The sequence below is a fragment of the Ictidomys tridecemlineatus genome, chromosome 4, assembly GCF_052094955.1.
Source record: "Ictidomys tridecemlineatus isolate mIctTri1 chromosome 4, mIctTri1.hap1, whole genome shotgun sequence".
NCBI classification, from domain to species: Eukaryota; Metazoa; Chordata; class Mammalia; order Rodentia; family Sciuridae; genus Ictidomys; species Ictidomys tridecemlineatus.
In genome coordinates, this window is record NC_135480.1 from 99,050,666 (window position 1) to 99,073,941 (window position 23,276).

At 35.0% G+C, this 23,276-nt stretch overlaps 1 protein-coding gene across 9 annotated transcripts in view; it reads right to left on the reverse strand.

Annotated features, from left to right (window-relative positions):
- Cadm1 (cell adhesion molecule 1) overlaps positions 1 to 23,276 on the reverse strand; it is a 321,456-nt gene that overhangs the window by 214,698 nt on the left and 83,482 nt on the right. The window contains exon 1 of one of the 9 annotated variants that reach the window (XM_040285252.2): positions 9,487 to 9,526. The exons of the other annotated variants lie outside the window; for them this stretch is intronic. Within the exon in view, the coding sequence (XP_040141186.2) occupies positions 9,487 to 9,511 (25 nt within the window). The 5' untranslated portion in view covers positions 9,512 to 9,526. Of the gene's footprint in view, positions 1 to 9,486; positions 9,527 to 23,276 lie in introns of those variants that run through there. 9 annotated transcript variants of the gene reach the window in all.

A 23,276-nucleotide genomic window follows, 5' to 3' on the forward strand; every position in this document is an offset into this window, starting at 1 on the left:
TCTTAAAATAACTCAAAAAAACAGGAATAAGCTTCATTTACTTAAATTCTTCAGGAACAACTTTCATGTAAATAACTGACACTCCCTGTGGATGCCCAGCTATCCAAATCTAATCTGAGCCACTGTTAGTCCCAAAAATGGGAAACTATGAATGGAAAAGTCATAATAGGAGACAGACTGTAGCGCAACTTATTTATTTCATTTTGTGAATCTATGTATTCATGAGCTTCCTTTCTCCTTATTCTGACCCATAATGGGATTAATTGATACCATGCTATCACACCTGACCCCATGGCACATGAGGGAAAAAGAAGAGTGCTAGCTGGACATGGTGGCACACACCTACAAACCCAGAGGCTAGGGAGGCTGAGGCAGGAGGATCACAAATTCAAAACCAAGCCTCAGCAACTTAGCGAAACCCTAAGCAACTCATCGAGACACTGTCTCTGTATAAAATAGTACATGTCTTAGTGACTGCATTCAATCCATGGTACAAAAAAAAGAAAAGAAAAGAAAAGAAAAGAAAAAGGTTCTTACAAAGATGGATCATACAGAAATGGCATCTCTGTCTCCAAAGTCTAACTTGGTGAATTCAATAGCACATTCATCACCACTCCTGCTTAGATGTTCAGGAGCATACATGCAAGCTGAATTCTTCAATTCAGCACAGTCAGTACCTTTGATATTCTACAGGTGGAACTGAACAAGCCCTATTATGCTGGGAAATGTCCAGAGAACCTGTCTTCACACAAGGTTCACTATGATATTACAGAGAGAGAGAAAAAAAGGAATGGGAGAGGAGAGAGGAAGGGGGAAAGAAAGTAGGAGAGAAAGAGGAAGAACAGAGGGAGGAAAGACAGGAGGAGTAGGGGGAGAAAACACCTTTGATTTAAAAAGTAGTAGGTGGCAATGATCAGATGCAAATGTTTAGTTAATTGAAAGGTTGAAAAGAAAACTGAAACAGCATGGCCTTTGCTTTTCTAATAGACTCCCACAGTCATTGCCAAAAGGTCAGGCTATTTTTTTTTTTTAAAGGAGTATTAAGAGAACTGTGTGACAAAACAAAAGAGGAAGTTTCTAGATTAAACAATTATTACAGCTCAGCTCCTGTTTAAACCATCCACATTTGTAAGCATTTAATTATATTTATTTCTTAATGTACTACAGTTTGACTAATCTTCAACTTCAACTGAATCTCATAAACTCAGCCAATGAAATAATTAAAATTCTTTTGCCAACTTGATTTGGATGAAAAAGTCAAACACTTCATTTAAAATTTATGTGAGGCACATTCATAAGAATATACTAATTTCTCATTCAGATTTCAAATTGAATCCATTTAATGGCTGCCGATAGCAAAGCAATAGGAATGCATAGAAGAATAGTCATACAATTGACAATTACCCAAAGTTCCTATCATGTTTTATGAATCAACAATTGTCTCCAAACTTATGAAAAGAAATCAATGTGCATTAGTGTCTAGAATTTTATAACCTGTCTGCACTAAATTATAAAAAATGAGTACAATTAGACATACAATTTAAAGAATTCATCAATCTGAATGAACAAAAATAAAGAAGTTCTCTATGATCCCATGTCGCCTTTCAAGGCAACACAACTCTCAGGGCTGTCTAGTTTACCACTATTTCTTCCTCTGTGCATTCATGTTCTTTATCAGCAAAATGGTTACAATGGTCTTTCAGACTTGAGTGATGAATGACAAAACAACATAGTTCCATTCTAAAATGTGAATGGCCTTGGAACACAGTGCCAAAACCCAACTGCAATGGTTAGACAGAGAATAAATAATACCCGGCAACATTATCAAATTCTAAAACGAAGCAAGAAAAAGAAATAGAATAAAAGGAGGAGGGAAAGGAGGAAGATGGGAAAAAATCCAGACATTGGAACACATAAGTAATAAAAAGAAAAAACACCCTCTTATCATCGTTCTTGTTTTCCCCTGAAACAAAACCTAGCACTAGGACTTAGTGCACGAGAGATTAAACCATTTCTCACCAGGTGATGAATAAATCTTGCTCTAATTTTACCTCTCCACCTTCAATTCACATATGCACTACTTCTTTTACAGCTACACACACTCTGACACACATAAGTCACAAAGTCACACTCTGATGCTGCAGCAGGGGGAGTCTACGATTAAAGTTAGAGATCCTAAGGTCTCATTAAGACAGAAAGACTTGCTTCCAGACCCCTCCAACAAGGTAAACAGAGGGGTCTGAACCAAGGTGAATCATGATGCCTATCCTACTAAAGAGAACATGCACAGCACTTAATTAAATCTGACATATATAGATATATATAGATATATATATAAAGCAAGTTCACAATAACAATATCACTGTAAGAACAAATATTTCTATACTAATAAGAACAATTCAAATCTTGTACAATCATCATATTCTCATTATGGCCAATCTTAACCATTCATTTATAATTGTTACCCTTCCCCTAGAGTCCGTGGTCCTTCTTACCCTGCTTTATTTTTCCACAGTAGTTATCACCCTTAAAAGACTATTTAATTTGCATTTAATTTGCTCACTTATTATGTTAATTGTTTGTTTCTTCTCCCTCCCACCTATAGAAGTTCTATAGAAGGTGGGATATTTATCTATTTGGTTCACTAATACACTCCAGTGCCTGGTGCATAATAGATACTCAATAAGTGTCAGTTAAATGAATGAATCATTCACTAAGCTAAGTGATTTCTTAAAGTTCTTCTTATTCAAGCAGAAAAAGCAAAAATTAGGCAGGGAGTTTTTAAAAAGTCATAATAGGACAGATAAAGGGTTATTATCTGTACTCTAAAGAGCCTATTTGCATTGATTAAACATGGGCGCATGCGCAAGAACTTGCATGCATTCTTAAATACTGATTCAGAAATGGGTAAAGGGCCTAAACAACTGCTGAAAAGAAGAGCAAATGCTTAATAAACACATGGAGGAAAATAACTTCACCAATAGCAAATAAACACAAATTAAAACAAAATTACATTTTTCCTCTGTGTAATTATCAAAGACCTTAAAAACAAAGATTCCCAAACACAACAACAATGCAGTAAAATGGTTACTCTCAGTCACTGGGAGTGAAATTAAAACAACCATTCTAGTGCGTAATTTGGAAGTAAGAATTAAAATACACACACACACACACATATATATATATATATATAATCTGACCCAGGTATTTCAATTGTGAAACCTTATTCCAAAGAAATACTTTAAAATATAGACAAAGATCAAAACAGAGATGTTCATCAAAGCATTATTTATAATAGTATAATTCTGGAAACAATTTAGAGTATTAAAAATAGAGAAGCAGTTCAATCAATTATGGTACATCAGAAAATCAATTATTATATAGTTTTTGGATGTATGCTTGAAGCAAAGTTACCAAGATGAAATATTGTAAATAATACAATGTTAAATAAATAAAAGCCAGATATCTAATCTGAACCATGTGTGGCAATATGCATAGAAAGTAGAAAATTTTAATATCCAGAGTACATATTTTAAGTAAATAAGATTATAGGTTAATTTTATTCTCTGAACGATACTTTTATAGATTTTTTTAATTGAAATAAAGATGCTCTATTTTATGAACAAAAAAAAATGAAGAGAAGGTTTCAAGAACTGGGATAAAACACACTTTCAAGGGTTGTCATTATTAGCAATAAATAAATAAAGTCTTAGGAAAAAAAGAAGCAAAAGTTAGCTATATCTGAGGGGAAAAGGAAAAAAAAAACAGAACATTTTGAAGAAAACGCCCTAATTCCCCTCTTAAAAACAAAGGGGGAAAAAAAAAAAAGGCTATAGCTCTGAATATCCTTACAGGATCCTTTCCATCCAAAAATCGTATTAAGTTTTTCTTTTAAAATTCAATATAAATTTAACAGGGGATCTACTCAGAGGTAATCTTATTAGTTTTAGTTCCTAAGCCATAGAACAGTGGAAGAGGAACCAAACTAGTATGGGGGCGGGGGGGAATAGAAAGCATTTATAGCATTAACATTATCTTCACCTTGAATGTAAACTAAAATTATTGATAATAAATAAACTTTTCAGTAAATCAGTCAAATTTGAGTCACTGACCACAGTGATAAATCATCCACTAGGAAAAGACTGAATTTATTAAAACAACAACAACAAAAAGAACACCTTTATGGATAGTCAGAAAATAAATTACTCAAGCTTGGGGGTATAGTCCTTTTCTATACAGGAGAAATAATCATTTAGAATATTCTAAATAAATTCAAATATTAAAAAAAATAAGTTGCTTTTGCCTACATACTCAGATCTATAGACTTAATATCTGCACCTGCTCTTTGGAGATCTGCAAGACTGTGTCAACAGAAATATGAGCATCCTTTGCAATCATCTGACAGTACTGTTTCATGAAATTACATCAGATCTCTATCTAAATCAAGTTTTTAAAGCTATCCATAGATGAAGTAAAAGAATGTGAGGGGAAGGTAAGAAAATTCAAGCAAACCTATTACTTTTCTTTTAAGCTCAAATATATTTCTTAAGGCTAAACATCAGAAGCAAGATGCTTGGATACCAACACTTTCCTTTATAACCTTTGCTTTGTATCTAGCTCCAGAGGGAAAATCATGTTTACAAGAACCACGAGACATGTGAAAAGCAATAACCAAGATAAATGAAAAAATGCCGAGTTAAGTTTTAGTCAGAACTTTATTGCAAAGGTACTTTGTTTTATGAGATGAAGAAATCTACTTTTCCTCATCTCCTCTAGCGTTACTTATTGAAAAACGAAAACATGATTAAACTATTCTTTTAATGTCATCTCATCATTTATAAAAAGCTTAAGGAAAACAATTTGCATGCAGGCTGAGCACTATAGAGACGATGCATGATGTGGAACACAATGTCAAAAACTAAAGTTCAATTTCCAGTGCTAATCAAGTCTCTAAAACTTAACTCTATCCTTTTACCCACTAGCTGTGTGATTTTTTTTTTAATTTCAAAGTCTTCTAAAATTTTGAAGTAATTTTTCAAAAAGACAAAAGTAAAAAGTCAAAGAAAACACCGGAGATTACTAATCTTCATCCATTTTTCATTTCAGAAGAAAGGGAAAAACTAGTGGGTTTGATTATCTTAATGGTGTGAGAGTACTAGAGAGAGGAGGCAGAAAGTAAGGAGGTCACAGCAGTTTATAAAAATCAAACAGATCTGTGATATTTAGATTCGCCCTTGATATTTCAATTTTCAGTCATTACTACATAGAAAGCACTAGTTTATCAAATTAATCATATGTTACAATCATCTGGAGACCTTTTAAAAAATTCCAAGGCCACAGTCAAAACCCCCAACAATCAGATCAGAATCTTTGGAGGGGTGAAACCAAGCGTTAAGATTTTTAATGCTCCCCAGGTTTGGGAGCCACTGACATAAAGCATAGAAATCAAATTCTTCCAACTTCCTTCAAGATTTCCCAAAGATATCAGCCCAGAGAATTAAAATAAGAGGGTGGGAGAAAGAAAGAAAAAAAAAGAATCACTAATCCAATATATTAATCTACATCTGCTTTTTTTAAAAAAAATAATTTACACACATACTCAGTACTGTTTCTAAAGCTGACTCAACAAAAATCATTATAAAAGTTCATGGCAGATTATGCTGACATGTTTCTAAGCATCATTTCTTTAAGAAGGATGTTGATTTGGGTGAGCAGACAGAAGGAAAAACATTCTTATACAAACTCAAAATGAGGCTATGCAGATTCCAAGGTGAATACCACAGCTTTCTAATGACAAACCAGCAGCAATTAGATGTTTAAAGAATGTGAACTTGTTTACCTTGGCCTGCCTTAATGTTTATTCCAATAAGGAAAAGGACATTGAAATCCCCTATTAAGTTCAAAGATAGGGAAGGAGGGAGAGAGAAAACAATCCTCACAATTCGATTTGAGAGAAAGAGACTCGTTATAGCTAACTGTACATATTATTTAAACACAGTCCCCAAATTTTACTCATTATACAGCATTTTCTTCCCCTTCAAGTTCTTTCTATACCCTAAGCTTTAAAAAAAAAAAAATTCAGGAATATGCATTCTATTGGTTCATGACATTCAAAGGCTCAGCTTAAATCTGTGGAAATCTTTTATCCCTAGGAAAGAGTCTAGATTATTTTTATTCCATCCAAATGGGAGGATGTCCCAGATACCAAATGATGAAGGGGCCCCTGAGAAACCATATAATGTGAACGTGCTTATGAGCACTACAAAATTTGGCTTCAAAGACACCTCTCAGTTTGGCAGAGTTTCTACATATGTCAGTGAATAGTAAAGATGTAGTTCCTACTAGTCTTACAACAAAGGGCAAAAGGCCCTTTTGTATGTGTCCTTGTGCATACAATCATGTTAGGTTTTAAGATATAAGAAATTCCCTTAGAAGCAAAGCAGAAAAAAATGGGGTTATCAATTTATGTGCTACAACATGGTTGTGCTTCATTACTGTAGCATAGGATTAAAAACATAAATCTTGACCACTCTTCAAAGACCTAAGGTTAGGCTACATAACATTTTTTCCTTAGTGCTGGCTTTTGGCATTTTAGTCATTTCAACCACATTTATGATGGGCCAACCTTCGACAAAGCATCACTTAACTTTTTTTTTTTAGAGCACGTAAAGGTGAAGGGAATACTTCTCTGCACAACGGATATGCAGGAGATTAACTTTAGAGTTGTTCTCTTTCATCCTAAATTTTCTTCTGCCTCTATCCTGCAGTGAAGTCACAATACATCTGTGACAGAATAACTCCCATGGCAACAGGCTGACATCATAAACACCAGATTAAGACTTGGCTGCAAAGCCAAAGGAGATGATGGGCTGGGAAGAAAGAGGCTATAATTCAAACAAATCTCTTCCATAATAGCTATGGGAATACTAAACATTACTGGCCAAGTAAATTGCTTTTTGTATAAGTGTTCTCTTTTTTGAAGTTTGCCCCAGTGTGAAAGTCTCTCTGTAAGTCAGAACCTTAGCATTATTTTAATGTACTGTTCTGTATTTAATAATCTTATGCTGCAGACATTAGTCTGTTACCATGGGAATGACAGCAGCACAAATACAGGATTACGGCTATCAAGCAGGAGAAAAGAAATTATGAATAAGCCTCGTTATGTTCAATAATTAGCAGCTACATGGAAAAAAACAAAACCATGAATTTAGGTTGATGCATTTATCTCAGTGTTTGAATACAACTCTGAGTGTGTTATTGCTTTAAAATGAGATTCTAACAAACTGCCAAAAAATTCTTGACTAGCAGTTGCTACTCAGAGCTATAATTTAAAAACTCGTCCTGTCCATCGCTTTCTTTTCCTATTTTAATTCTTCCTCTTGCAGAAGACTGGTAACTAACAGGCAATACATAACAGCCCAGGATGGATTCTGGTATCTTCAGCCAACATATTGGGGGGAAAGCATGGAAATACTGAACATTGCTGGCTCCTCTACTTTAGTCAAGCACAAAAGCAACAGCTTTGAGGGAGAGGCTGCTGCCCTCCTCCACTGTGGAAAGTCTGCATATGGAGATGTGGAGTGCCACTGCTAAGCTTGAGGTTCCTGCCCCATAAGGGGAGCCCTTAAGGCTGCTCTCAGTAAAGCCCTGGCCTACAGTTCTACCATTAAAGGTTATGGATATATAACCTCAGGCAGGTCTTTCTTAAGAGTTTCAGTTTCATCATTTTTGAAGTGGGAACAACAAAACATAAAAGATTAACTTGGACAACATGTGATCCATCTCTACTGATTTTTCTTTTAAAAGGACAAGAAGGAGCATTGTACTCTGTACTGTTTACATGAATGACTCAACAAGTACTCCATATTGTTACTAATTACTGAAACTTTACTAACTGTAGGAAAATTAGAAATGGTGGATAAAGATTTTGAGATTTCAGTAGACTGCTAATGTGATACTTCCCTAAACCAAAGATTACATTCAAATATAAAAGCAAATACTTGAGGAACACCATAGTATCTCATCTTCCCTAAATATTTGGGGAAACAGGCACATTTCTAGACTTCAGGAGTCCTATAGAATCAATCACTCTCTCTACACAAGTAGCATTACACTTTATCCCATCTAAATCAGGTGGCAAAAACAAAACCTTAAACTTCTCTTAAATAATCAACACCCGACTAAGATCAATAGCTCCTTGGTACTTTCATACTTTCCATATCCCCTCATCCATGGAGTTTCTGCATTCAATGGCAATGGCACAACACATCATTGGAGGAAAGTAATTTTAGAACGTGCCATCCAAATTAACTGGTCGTGAATAGGCTCTGATTAAAATATAAAGGGCTTTTAAAATAATTTAAAATGATTCACTGGAACTAATTTGGAGATATTTTAATCTCTGAATGTGCAATGAACTGTAGTCTCCCTTGGCCCCAGCCTCTCCTTAGAGAGGGACATTTCTTGCCATTGGGCAAGAGGTATTTGAGCCATACAAACTAAAGTGCCCATGACTGCATTTTCCACAGCTTTTTCTGATATATGTTTTTCCCACTCAGGCACAGTTCTCTTCCACTTTCAAAATCAGATTGTATTTACTTCCCCTTCTCAGAGAATATTACTCATATGTTTACTAGGGCAGATAGCTAGATAACTCTGAGTACAACAATGTGACAATTATTTAAAGACTCACATGAGATCAAAGGATCTCAGCTTACATTCTTAACTCATGTGTTTAAATTCCATTTTAGATTAAACAAAGGAATATTTTCCCAACATAATGTTTTAACATATTCACAGGGACTCAACTAAGGACACTTGTGAAACAATACCAAAGCCACACTGAAGTAGGCTTTTCTAATGTGACTAGAAGTTTGAGGACATGTTTGCTGCTTTGGAAATTTCCTTCTTCAGACCCACTAGAGATTCTTTGCAAAATCCTTTCATGCCTGGTCCCCAAGAGTCCCTGTATCTCATCCAAAGACATAGGAGAAGAGCTGATCTCTATTTTCCCACATTCTAGAACTTGCTGTTTCTTTCTAAGTGTTTAGGTAAAGAACTGAAGCTAGAAAGAAATTTTTAAAATATGACTGCTAAAACACTGTGATATGCACAAATATTCTCTGATTTAATCTTCCCAGCAATCTGATGAAATAGGTTATCATTATACCTCCTTAATAAATGAAGACATTGAGAAAGAAAAAGATATCCAACTGACTTACTGCACAATTAGTAATGGAAGAGTGGAGTTCAAACATAACAGAGCTTTAAAACCCAAGCTCCTTCTGCTATATCCTTACTAAAATCCAGTTTTCTTGAAAGTAAAAATTCTGTCTTTATTCTTCTGTGTACTCTCAGAGATAACATAAGTAAAAGAGTTCTTAATAAAACATTTATAACAAGTGAAAGAGGCAAAGCTTGATGGGAAATTATCTATTATCTTTTGTCAAGCCAACCCCGTTGCCACTCATGAGGACTATGACTTACTAACACAGAAGCAGAGGTGAGGCATGGAGCTTTAAACATCCACCCATTCTGAAGTTGATGTATCCAAGCACAAGATTCACTTACCTAAAAGAAAGATGAGAACAAAAAACAACAGTTATTGCAAAAAATAGTAAGAAATTACCTTGGAAACTCACTCTATCAAAATTAAAATATACTTTTGATTTAATAATCAGCATATCCTGAGCACAACAGCATAAGAAGAGCTATTTTTTTATATATTCCCCAGTTTTTCAAGCCACTTCTCATTCTTTGGTACTGGGTATTTAATTTCTCTTATTTTTCTAAACTTAACTTAGACCAGATTAAGTTATCTTTATCTTTTTTAAGATGACAGAACATCTTTAAAAGACTGATGAATCCTCTCTCCAGAAAGTTCTACGTAGAACCTGTTTCATTTAGTCTCAGGGGTTCACAGACCTGCAGTCTACCCACTAACCTACACAGTGAATGTTTGATAGGTGACCAGACTCTCGGGAATCTCTGAATCTTTAATATACTTCCAATTTACTTCAGAATCCCAGATAACCTTTAAATTATTCCTTAAAAATGCCTGTAATAGATGTATAAAATTCTACACCTTCCAATTGGAAAATGCACATTCTTTTAAAGCATAAATGACAATAAACAAAAAATTAGCCAATGGTAGGTGGCAAATAAAGTCTGCAGAAAAAAGAAACGCCAAGAATTTGGATATTAACTATATCTGTTGGTTTTAAAATTCAAAATTTAAATAAAACAAAGAAAAACCAAGCAAAGAATGTCCAGGGAAATCTAAAAAAGAAAAGTGATATGTAGTGTATATGTTGTAGGTTGGGGTGGGATCGGGCAAACCCTACTAGGTATTAAAACATATTATAAACCTTCTACAAGTAAAATAGTGTGGTTTTGTTCCATAAATTTACATAAATAGCAATGAAGCAAACCAAAAATCTCAGAAACTGACCCAAGAGAACAAAGAAGGTTGGTATATAATAAGGTAATATCTCAAATCAGTGGTGGAAGAGACAGTTTGGAAGACTGGGTAGCTACTGGAAAAATTAAATTGCATACATATATCAGATTCTGTACTAGAATATACTCCAAATGGATACTCAGAATATATCCAAAAGGATACTCAGCACCATGTCACTAGAGAAATGCAAACTTAAAAAAAAACAATAAATGTCACTGTACACCTATAAGAATAGCCAAAATCCAGGACCAAATTCTGGTGATAATGTGAAGCAGCAGGAGGTCTCAATCATTGCTAGTTGGAATACCCAATGGTTCAGCCACTATGAGTGTCTCTTACAAAACTAGACGTATGTTGTCCATATAATCCAGCAATTACGCTCTTTGGTATTTACCCAAAGGAGCTGAAAACCATGTCCATACAGAAACCCACACACAGATGTTTATAACAGTTTTATTCTACAAACAAATGAGCTATCAAGTCATGAAAAGACATGAAGGAACATTAAATGCATATTACTATGAAACAAGACAATGTGAAAGGCTACCTGTTGCATAATTCCAACTATATGATATTCTGCAAAACTCAAAACTATGGAGATAGAAAAAAGATCATGATGGCCAAGGGTTGAAAGAAGGGACGAATGAAATGGCGGAAAACAGAGGACTTTAAGGGCTGTGAAAATACTTGGTATATTATGACGGATATGTTTAACTGTATATTTGTCCAAACCCAGTGAATGTATAACACCCAGAGTGAATCCTAATGTAAACTATGGACACTGAGTAATAAGGATGTTTCAATGTAGAGTTTTAATAAATATACAACTGTGGTAGGGGATGTTAATAAACGGGGAAGCTGTACATGTAGGTAGACAGGGAAATTTCTGTGCTTTGCTCCTAATTTTCCTGTGAATTGAAAACTTCTCTAAAAATATAAAAATTTTTTTAAAGAAACTTACCCACTCCCCCACAAAAAACAAATCTATATAAATACTGAAAGAAAACGGGTGAAATCCACAATAAATTGAGTAGAAAAAGAAAAGGCACTTCCAGAGATAAAAAATAAATATCTTTACCTAGGTTAAAAAAATGGTAATGATATACTTGAAAAAAATTGTAACTTATTAGGCAAGGGGATAACATGCGTAACATGTTATCTAAAAAAAAAAAAAATCTTAAAAGAAAAATACTAACACCCTCATAGGGGAAAAAAAAAAAAACATAGGCAAGAGGTGTGAGCAGAAATGAATTATACAGAAGAGTAATTAAAAATGACCCAGAATATATGGACATGTGGACAACTTTATTCATAAAAAAATACATTCCTCTTTTTTTATTGATCAGATTCACAAAACATTTGACAGCATACTCTGTGTGTGTGGCTGAGGCACCTTTATACATTGCTGTCGAGAGGCAGAAAGGTACAAAGTCCTAAAAAATGGAACTTAGCATATTTTAGCAAAGATGTAGAGGTAGATTTATAAATCACTGCGAAGATAAATTCACTGGAGAAAAAGATGGACTCTTCAAAAATTAGATCCTCAGTACATGCCATACATCAAAATTCCTGATACATTAAAAAAATAAAATATAAAACTCTGAAACTTTAAGAAGAAAGAGGGAGAAGGAGAACATCTTTGTGACCTTGGAGGTAAGAAAGGTTTTTTTAAAAGAGGCAGGAAAAACACAAACCTTAAAGGAAAAAATTGAGTTTTCCTACATCAAAATTAAAAACTTCTGTTCAACAAAAGATAGCATAAACAAAGTAAAGAGATGTGCCATAGACTGGAAATATATATAAGTAACAAAGGATTAGTATTCAGAACATAAAGAGTTTCTACATATCAAAAGAAAAGACAAAACAATCCAATTGAAAAGCAGACAAAGGATCAGAAAAGGCAACTGACAGAAGAGAAAACCCAAATGGCCAATAAATGTGCAATGAAACTCTGCCTCAGGAGTCAGGGAAATGCAGATTAAAACAAGGGGATAGTTTTCACTATTGTCAAACTGACAAAAAAAAGTTTACTATCTGGCAATACTAGTGTTGGAGAAAATATGATGTGATGGGAGTCTCACAGAGGGCCTGAGATAGCAGCTGTGAGCACAATTACATGGGAGAGCTTCATCCAGGAAGGCCAAGGGTAACCAGAGCAACTCCACTTCCAGGTGTTCCTCTAGAGAAATTCCTGCACACATTCAAAAGTAGAAAATACACAGAAGACACATGCAAGAATGCTCATGAGGATATAGTAAAAAACTGGAAATGATCTAGAAATCTATCAATAAATAATAGTGGTATAGCCACAAAATGGAAAAGTATAAAGCAGTGAAAATTTTGGAGACCGAAGCTACATGCATCAAAAGGAATAAATCTCACCAATAAAATGGAAGTAAAGAGCAAATTTCAAGAATATGGCAACACAGTATTTAGGCTTTATTTATGCTTACTTTTATTTATGTATGTATTTACTTATTTTTGCAGTGCTGGGGATTGAACACAAAGCCTTGTGCATGCTAAGTACACACAGCACCTCTGAGCAACATCCCTAGCCCAGCGCTACAGTATTTATGCCATTGTTAATATTTTGTTTAAAGCATGCCAAAATACTATAGCCTGTTTACAGACACATGTTTGTAAGAAAATGACTAAAACAGATACAATTCATCAACACTAAACTCAGGATTATACTTTAAAAAAAAAACTTATTTCTTAGTTGTAGGTAGACACACAATATATTTATTTCATTTTTATGTGGTGCTGAGGATCAAACCCAGTATTTCATGCATGCTAGGTGAGCACTCTACACTGAGCCACAACCCCAGCCTTCACAATTATACTTTAATCCTAGGAAGGAGGGTGGAGAATGAGGTAAGGGAAGAGACAAATGCTACAGGGGCTTTGCTAACATGGCGAAGGGGGATGTGGCAAAGCCAGGTGTGGTTATGAATTTCCTATATTATTTTCAATTAGGTTTCCTATAAATATGAAATATATCATTTCAAAGAGAATACATATCATAAAATGTGGGTCTTTACTATTAAATGACTCTCCACATGTATTATGCTGTTTTTTTTTCCCCCAGTTTCCTCATCATTTTTTTTCCTTGATTTTGTACTGGTATGTAAACATAAGGAGTTATCTTTAAATCCCATATCCTAAAAATAGAGCTTTCTTTCTGTGTCTTTAAAAATATCCAAATACTTTTTCTTCATTGTTCATATATTCATTGGCTACCTTAAGTATTTCTAGTCAGAAAAAAAATTCATCAAATCCTGCATGGACTGTGCCAGACCCCAGAATATATTTAAGAAGTTTTAAAGATTTTTGGTTTTTGAAAACATGATAATGACAAAATCAAGATCATTTAATGAAGAATCTTTCATGAAGATTAAATAATTAAATAAAATTGCATTTTTCAGAATAAATATCAATTTATACATCGCTCTAATTTATGTTAAAAAGTGATAAATAATTATGAAATACCCCCACGATTGAGGTCGCATGATAAACATTTAATAATCTAGTTTCATGTATACATACCAGAGAAGCATTTTCCTATATCACAATAAAGTATATAATGCGTTATTGCTGCTGAATTTCACCATGAGTAGCTGTAATGAGTCACTACCTGGAAGGTCAACATACTCTAGCCTTAGATGTGCTACAAAGGTTTGAGTGAAGCTAAAAAAGACCCCATTCACTCATTCTCTGCACTTTTCCAAAACCATGAGTGCTACTGGTTAATAATGGTAACAATGGGGTCAAAGACCTTAATCCATTTCTCTCACATATTAGGTTCCATGAGGGGGGCGGATTAGTTCTATGGTTCCCTAACCTTGGTTTATGGTCTTTCAAGCTGAACCTCTGGGTAAGTTCAATGCAAATCCATCATCACTGTAAGGAAAAAGAACCAAAGCACAGATAAGGGGCATGGGGCCAGCAGCACCTCAACACAGAAAGGCTGGAGCATTAGTTTCATCAAGTGTTCCTGAAATGACTAGATAGGCAACCAATGCTCTAATGTTCTACATTAGGAAGGTTTAGAAATGCTCCCGTGTCACCAAGAGACATTTTTATTTCAAATGGTGCTTTGAAATGACAAGCTGTCATCTAAAAGTAGAGTTTTAGTTTTTGTGTATTGAATAAGGATAAGCAATTTGAAATGCCGAATAAACCCCTTAATTATCAATTTTCTAAAAAGTATTCTCCTTGCTGTAAAGAGGAGGAAATAACTTGCCTGTGGGTTCAGAAACTGAATGACAAGTTTCAGCCCTAAGCAAATTTTCAAACAGAGCCCTTCAAAAAAAAAAAAAAAAAAGGAACTTTAAAAGAGGTGGTAAGTGTTGGTATTGGCAACAGCTTAAACAGAAGCCACACTGTCTTGTATTTTACATGTGAAGATTAGAAATCGGAATAAAGGAAAGATGTCCCCCCCCCTTAGAAAAAAATAATAATAACACTCCAATGTATTAGCTTCCCTCTGCCTAAAGAAAATGTGTCAATTTTAGTTTCTCAAACAACAATTTTCCCCTCCAAGCATAATAGCTCATTTCTTTCTACTGCAGCTAGTTGGCTGTCCCTGATCAGTTGAAATCCCTGCACAGTTCAAGATCTGGGACTGCAACCAAAAGGAATAAATCAATGAAGCCCTGGATTTCTATCCCACTAGGCAGGCCAACACTTCTGTAAGATAAGGAGCAGCCAAAAGCTGTGGGGAAGTTCACAACTGTTGGTCACTGATCTAAAATCGGATGACATAGGAAGAATGTGCTCCATCATAATCCTGGGAAATCTCATTTAATCCTTCTTTTACGATAGCATATTACATGCCAAAGGTTCCACACAGCTCCTCCTTCTAGCACTTATTCATAATCAACTCTACTCCCAGAAAATTAGTTAAGACATCATTTTTATGTGAAAAGGCTCCTAAATAATCCAATCCCGGAGATGAAAGAAGCCAATGTTATTTCATCACAAACAAGTCAGGGGCAGGGGAAGATGTTGGCCAGAAAATACTTATTCCAACAGAAAAGTTACATTTTGGTATTCCTCCAAAAGGAGAATATTGGCAGGAAACTCAAGATTTGGTGCTTTGTGTTGCTACTAAAATGAAATAGATTTTAGTTCTAATCCAGTAATATGAAAAAAACTAAAAACACACAGATGGGCAAATACCAAATCTAGACACATGGTATCACACATAATCAGCCCAAAGAGGTCAAAGAAACCTATGCAGCTATTAATAAGTACATGGACAGATGAACAATGAACTTTCTAAAAATTCTGATCTAGTGAGAAGAATAAAGGAATCCACCTGAGCAGAAGACCTCAAAAGCTAGATAAGGAAGGAGGAATAAAGAGGCTTAAGTGGAAAACTCATCAACAAGCCAAGAATATAATAGAGCAAATTTCAACTTCAATTTTTGAAAGAACACTGCCGTTTGGCACTGGAAGACATTGCATCATCTCTCTATATTATATACAAAGGAAACAGGAAATCCATGCAGCATTCAGTCCCTGAAGCAACTGCCAGGTAGGACTAATCCGCAAACAAGATTTCTTAAGAAATCGCATTCCCCACTTCATCCCTTTTTTGTTTAGGGGTTTGTTTTGTTCTTTCTCCACCCCCCACCACCCTGTTTCACTGTTAAATATTGGCATAACAAAGACAGAAATCTTGGAAAACAATCTTCCTCATTCACTCAAGGACCGGGATCTAGCCTCCTGAACCTAACCTCCTGAACCCAAGGGGCCCACCACAATAAAGAGCATTGGAATTATGGGTTTTTAATGAAGCAGTAGCCCCACTTCAGTAACCGAAGAAAAGTACAAGAAAGGTGCTGAAATCTGACCTGGTGGCAAAGAATAAAAAGTCAAAATAATCCATGCAGAATGCATGAGGTTTTAGGGAATCTGAGCTCCTTTACCCTCAAAACAATCTTCCTCCGCAAATGCTTCCATATGCTTTAAAAAAAAAAAAATTCCCCACTTTTTCTGTTCCCAGATATATAGCATTAGGGCAGGGATAAATTTCAAGCTGGCAAAAGTCCAAATCCAACAGTTGCAGCTGTAGTAGCTGCCTTGTTTACAAAGCAATTCAGGAAGCTTTTAGAGGGCAGAGTGCACCAGACAGAAGGGGGTCTGTAAGCAAAACATGGATGGATCCCAATGCATTCAGAACAGACAACACATCTGTTCCCAGGTCCCCCTTGGAAACATGCCGCACACGAATCCCAGTCAACCTTTACTGCTCATGTTTTTTGAGGAAAGCATCTCTACTTAAGCACTCAAATCAAAATTATACGCTGGTAGTTACTGGGCCCTTGGGCCATCCCCAACATCCGAACTAAAACACCCCAAACAACATGCTGCACAATGTTTCAAGCAGACTCAAATCACCTATGACCTGGACTGCTTTGCCCATGAATGATACTGTGCCTAAGTCTGCCTTCTGTTGTCATGTTAAGAGCTGATCAATTAGGCTTCTTACTTCTCTCTGTTAATGTCAGCATCCAGGATAATTATTTGGGGAAAGGGGTAAATCTCAAAATCAACCTGGCTTACCCTTCCTTGTTGCTTCCCTTATGTCCAGACTTCAATCATCTACCTCACTTCTATTGCCATTTAGTGCTTTATAATGCTATATCTTTGTTCTTCTTTTCTTGCCATAATTTAAGTCCAGAATTCCTTTTTAAGAAAAAGAAACACACTTACAGTCAAGAGGTCTAATGGAGGACAGGGGAAAGAGTAGAAGAATAGGTGCTGAAAAGAAAGCAGAGGTATGTTAGGCCTGTTTACAGAGTTTGAAAAAATGTGCAATGATGATGACATGGACAAGAATATGATGGCTATTGGTGGGGGCAAAGCAAGTAAAAAGATGCTTTTAGGTGTTTCAAAAGGAGGATTTGTAGTTAAGTGGGAAAAGTAATCAAACACTTATGAGATGGGAGAGAAGAAGGTTACTTAGCGGATGAGTTCAACAGGGAAGTGAAAATATTAAGTATATAAACGCATAAACACAAAATGTGCTTCCCAGGGTGTGGCTACTATCTAGCAGAGTATTGTTCACACACTCAGGACCATAATACCACCCCTCGTATTTTTTTGTATGAATTCTGTGGGTGGAATATATGATATAGCTACAATAAAAGGCAATCATAATCCAGTTGCTCCCACAAGCATAAAAATAATTCTCCTGAACTCAAATGAAAAAGCATATACCCTGACGACAAACCACTGCAGATTTACAGTAGGAGTAAATGTTAAGCATAAAATCTTGACTGTCTTTGTACATGCAGCACCTATACAATAAATCAGCATAGAGCCCAGTTCTGGCCTACCTCTCTCTCACTATGTAATTACACATATTAATTACATGTTTAATTGCATATATTAATAACACCTACTCTATAATTGCAATGTATTCATGTAAACCTAATCAAGGAAAACTAGAGTATTTGCATAAAACTTGTAATGAAAAATATAACGACTACACTAACAAGATAGGGACAGGGATGCATATCTGTGACAAACTGTTTGTGTCAAGAAGAATAGAAAGTGATTCTCTTTCCTGAACATTATTTCAGGCCCATTTAACACAATCTGTACTACTCAATGAATGTGCAGTGTCCTACACACATCAAATCAGTTTTGGATAATGCTCCTGACTTCAGATAAAATTTCATTGCTATATTTAGTTGTGGGATAATAGGAAAGGAAATTTCTTAAACTTAATAAAAACTGAAACCTGCTAATAATTCGGACAGTCATAGTAAAACTGGCTGTGTAGCATCTAAACAGAAAAAGAAGCTCCACCCATTGGTGACCCCATATAGTTTGTGACTTAATTTCCCCCTTAAAATAAAATGATTAAGAAAAAGCACTAGGTGCAGTGGCACACACCTGCAATTCCAGACTGAGGAGGCTAAGGCAGGAGGATCACTAATCCTAGGCCAGCCTCAGAAACTTAGCAAGATCCTCTCTCAAAAAAGAAAAAGTGAAATTCTTTTTGACCAAAGTAATTTGCTGCCTATAATTTCATATGTCATCATAGGCAAACTAGAACTTCCTATGTTGCTAAAGTTTCATTTCTCCAAATAGGACACAGCAAAGGTTTTGAACTTAAATGAATTAAGACTGAAATTAAGGTCCCTTTATTCTAATTATCTTTTACAAGGCACCTCTTTACCAGACTAGGGGAAAAAAAGAAAAGCATAAAACTCTTAATAACAGGCTTCAAGATTTTAACATAAAGCTTGGAAATACTCTAGCTCATTCCTAGCGATATATGCCCCCCTTCATTTTTCTGGATCAAAACTAAATTAAGTTGATGTGAGAAAGCCTATAAACAGCTTTATGAAACAGACTTAAGCAATTAAAAAAATGAATATTGTATTTGCTTTTATAAACAGCTTTATGAAGCAAGCTTGAGTATTTACAAAAAATTATACTGAATCTGCTTTTTAAAAATGATTCACAATTGCATGTCTATACGAGGAAGAACAATGCAGCCTTCCAGCAGATTCTAAAGGAAAGGATTTAGTATAAGACAAATTTTAGCAACAAGACTGTACTGTACTTCTCTCTTTCCCTGAGAGGAAATGATTCACAGGAGGGCTGCGCCACTCACATGCTGACTACCTCGCTGGAGTTACAAATGCATCCTGGTTGTCAATCCAGTGTGGTTCCCCCTCTTCAACGACATCATTTATTGTGACCATACCCTAAGCCAATTTAAAACCAGAGGTGAGTGGCAAGCATCAGGAGCCCTTCCCCACTAAAAACACTAATAAATAGTCATGCAGCACAATGGAAAACTGCAATATTTTCCACAAGAAATGATATCATTTATCTTTTCCAAAATTTTATTCACACCTCAATTACCGTTCATCTGTCACCATCACTCCTAAAACCTGAAGCAAGTAATCAAGTGAAAGATAAATTCTCACTGAACTTCCACTGTATTTACACATGAGGAAAGAAATTTAAAACTCCCATTTCATTCAGCCATTAAATTAGTCACTTTAAGGTTTTTTGGTAAAAATCTAAAGAAACACCTAATTACTCAAGGGAAGTGGAGGCTGGTAATAGAGAGACATGATAGGGGAGAGAACAAGTACATAAGCAATAATTAGTACACTTTAAATTTTAGAAGATCTAAAAATACTTGTTCAACATCATTGAAAACTTATTTTTTGAAAAAATATTTTGAGATTATTACTTTGGTGATAGCAACAACAAAAAAAGAAAATTCTCATCCTAACTTTTGGAATTTTTTTTTGCAATAGCAATTTTCTTCTACAAAAACGCTTGTAATATTCAGAATAATCTTAAATAATGATCAAATAACTGTAACTCCTAAGATTCACCCAGCACTTAATACGTGGCAGCCATCGTTTCAGATGCTTTGCAATGTACTGACTCATTCAATTCTCAAAATGACTCTATGAAGAAGAGACTGTAAATGGAAGCACAGAGAGATGAGCTAACTTGAACAGGATCACATAGTCAGTAAACAAGGGAGGTAAAAAAGGGATCGTAGGAGTCTGGATCCAATTTGGCTATTAACCATTAGAGTAAAATTAATCCCAAACTGGTATCTACCATGAGATTCATAATATCATACTCAGGAGAATTAATTCCTTACGAAAGAGTCAGTACTTAAACACACATACACACACACAGTTGTTAAATCTTAAGTAATTTAAAAGCTGTGTTAAAATGAAGCCCTCTTCTAGAACCATTTGCTTATTTTTTGTGTTTAACCTAATGGACTTTTTTCTTTGTGAATGTAGGTAAGGGAGATAGAAAAAGGAAACACCCAACACTTCCACTCTATAAAGGACATCTTTTTATGACATTTAATTATGCAATATTTTTATTCAAGGAATCCTAGCTATTTTAATATTCATCATTTAAGCACCTATTATTAGTAAGAATGTAAAAGTCATCATAACATAAAAACAACACATCAACCATTTATAAAACTAATCCCCACTCAATTAATGCAACAGTCTATCTCTACTATAGAATATAGAATTATATTCTTTGTCTCCGGAAGGTTCTACATTATACATACAAAGAAGACAGATAGTAATATAAAAGTGTAACTTGTCAAAGATGTAGAATTTCATGAAATCGATGAAAGTGATGATGAAACCATTTCAATTAACAAGCAAAATCATGAGCCAATGAGAATCTTAACAAAGACCAAATAACAACCAAAAGGGAAAATCTAAAGATGAAGATTTATCCTAAGCACTTATGCACAGGAGAGGGTGTAGTGGCATTTCATCATCTAACTTTGTCAGAAAAATTGCACTGAAAACAATCAACAACTGATTCTTTGCCTATTCTAAGAATGAGTGCAGAGATGAAATTACAGTTTAAATGTTAAATACAAGATAAAATAATATTCCTAATTTTTAGTTTCACTCTTCAGGATAAAGTTCAATCAAATCTCTTTTATCTCTACTGACTATGAAATTCTGGTACCTGCTTTAAGTGGATTCACTTAGGTGACCTTTTCTAGGAATCAATAATCCTCTAATAAGGAGGATTTCCTGTACAAGATCTGCATTTTAAAAGGAACTACAACTTCAGACTTGGATGAGGGAGACCTAGCATCTCTTCTAGCAGAGTGGTCTAATGAGAAAAAGTTTTGAGTCTGAAAAATGGTTTCAAATCCCAGCTGAATCACACAGTAGCTGCAGTGACTCTGGGAAAATCTCTTAACCTCTCTCTGATATTTTTCACACCCAGAAAGTGGAATATTCCCTACACCTATGAGATAATGCATGTGAGACCAAACAAGATAACACATGTGAGAGCAATTTTTTAACCTGTAAATGGCTAACAAAATTTATCCTTAAATTCATTCCCTTCTCTAAAAAAGGAAAGTTAATTTCACCAAGCATCAGTCACTCATGTATTATATGTATTGACAATTTGTTGCAACTGTTAGATGCTAGGGACACAGCTAAAACCTAAAAAAAGGATTTGTTTTAACGAGCCCATTTGAGTTATGAGTTTTTTCCATAAATTATAATAGAAGATATAAGCAAAAAGAAAAAATCAGCATGCAAAGCAGATAAGTAATATAACATAAGATTTGTTAAAGAAACAAAAACAAAAAAAAAAATGAAGAATCCATTGAAATTCTAAGAATTTGATTCCAACTGGGGGAGTTTCATGGAAGAAGCTGCATGAAAGAAAAAGCCAGGGCGATCTTTGCGTTGAAAGACCTTATACTCGCCTTACTATATTTGGTTCATCCTGCTACTTTGGTTCATATAAAAGGAGTCCCCAAAACACAAACAATGGTGAGAAAGCAATATGAGGCTGTGAAGACCTTCCCTTCACGATTATCTACTGTACCAGCTGCCATGTCTAGCATGCAGCTTATACCTACAGTGGCACAGCTCTTCAGCTGATAATGCCAAGTTGCACCATTAATATACAACTCCACTGAAGACACTGACAGAAAATTTTAGCTCCAGGTCATGCATTTATGAAGAGATAATCAAAGACACATTTTTGTGAAAAACAAGAATCATATTCAAAGCTGTGCATCTTTGGCCAATTGTCCGCTGCTTCTTGTATTAAATCTCCAGAGTGAAAAAAATATGAAACAATATATTTCTATTTTTGCCCATCAGAACCACTAAACCCTGATATGAAGCGAACTGTTCAGATTGTAAACATGGAATGAATAAATCTACTGGGTAACAGTAAACTCAAGTAGCACAAATCACATCTAGTATTCTTGTAGACACTCCTTATCAGTATTTAAGCAGCAGAGACAGTTAGAACCAACAACTACAGATAAAGCACAGCACACCATTTAAATTCATCTGGTGCTCTGGTAGCCTAGTATTGTATTCTGTCCTACACGAACCTAGATGGCTTATTTTCAAACTCAACATACAACCACCGTACTGACTTGTTGAATCTACTGTCAGAGACAGTAGCCATGGACCTGCTTTTACGCTGGTTAATTGCAAGGATTATAGATATGCACAGGGAAAAAAAAAAACTACTGGTAGATTTTGTATTCACAGTCTAAAAACTCAGGCAAGCAATAAAATGTGACCTGCTAGTAAAGTAGTAAGATTAGGCTAGAGGTATAGCTTGGTGGTAGAGCACATGCTTAGCATGCTTGAGGCCTTGAGTTCAATCCCCAGCAACAAAGAGGAAAAAAGTAAAATTAGAAAATGTTCAATACAATATTTTGACTTTTTTGAACTATTCAAATAATTACTGTTTAGACTGAATCATGTCAGCCACAGGGAATTCAATTTAATATGAGAGTGGAGATGAGAAGGGGGAGTTTGTAAAACAATATAGCATTTTCAGTGTATTTGAAGGCTTTGAAATGGCGACTTATTAAATAGAGATGTAAAAATAATTCAATATGTAAGTATGGATGTGTTTACAGAAACATTAGAAAAGAGGGTTTAGGGAAAAATGTGGTCCAATTCCTATCTTTCTTTAACCACCCAATGGAAAATAGATTTCAACTCACTTGAAAACTGTCTGGCTGGAGACTACACAATTTCCCCCAGTAGCTCATTAAACTGTTATATCACCTTGACAGTCAATTCCTGCAAAGTTAAATGCAAATCAAAACATTTTAATTGAATCATGCATTATATGACTAAAGGAGCTCAATGTTTATAGGAAACTTGAGGTGAATCTTTACAAAGTAATTCATTACTGTGCTAAAATAACTATATCATCACTGATCAACATAACTCACACTTTAACATATCAAGTCTTCTTTAAGCAGTGGATACACCTGAGTGAAAAGATG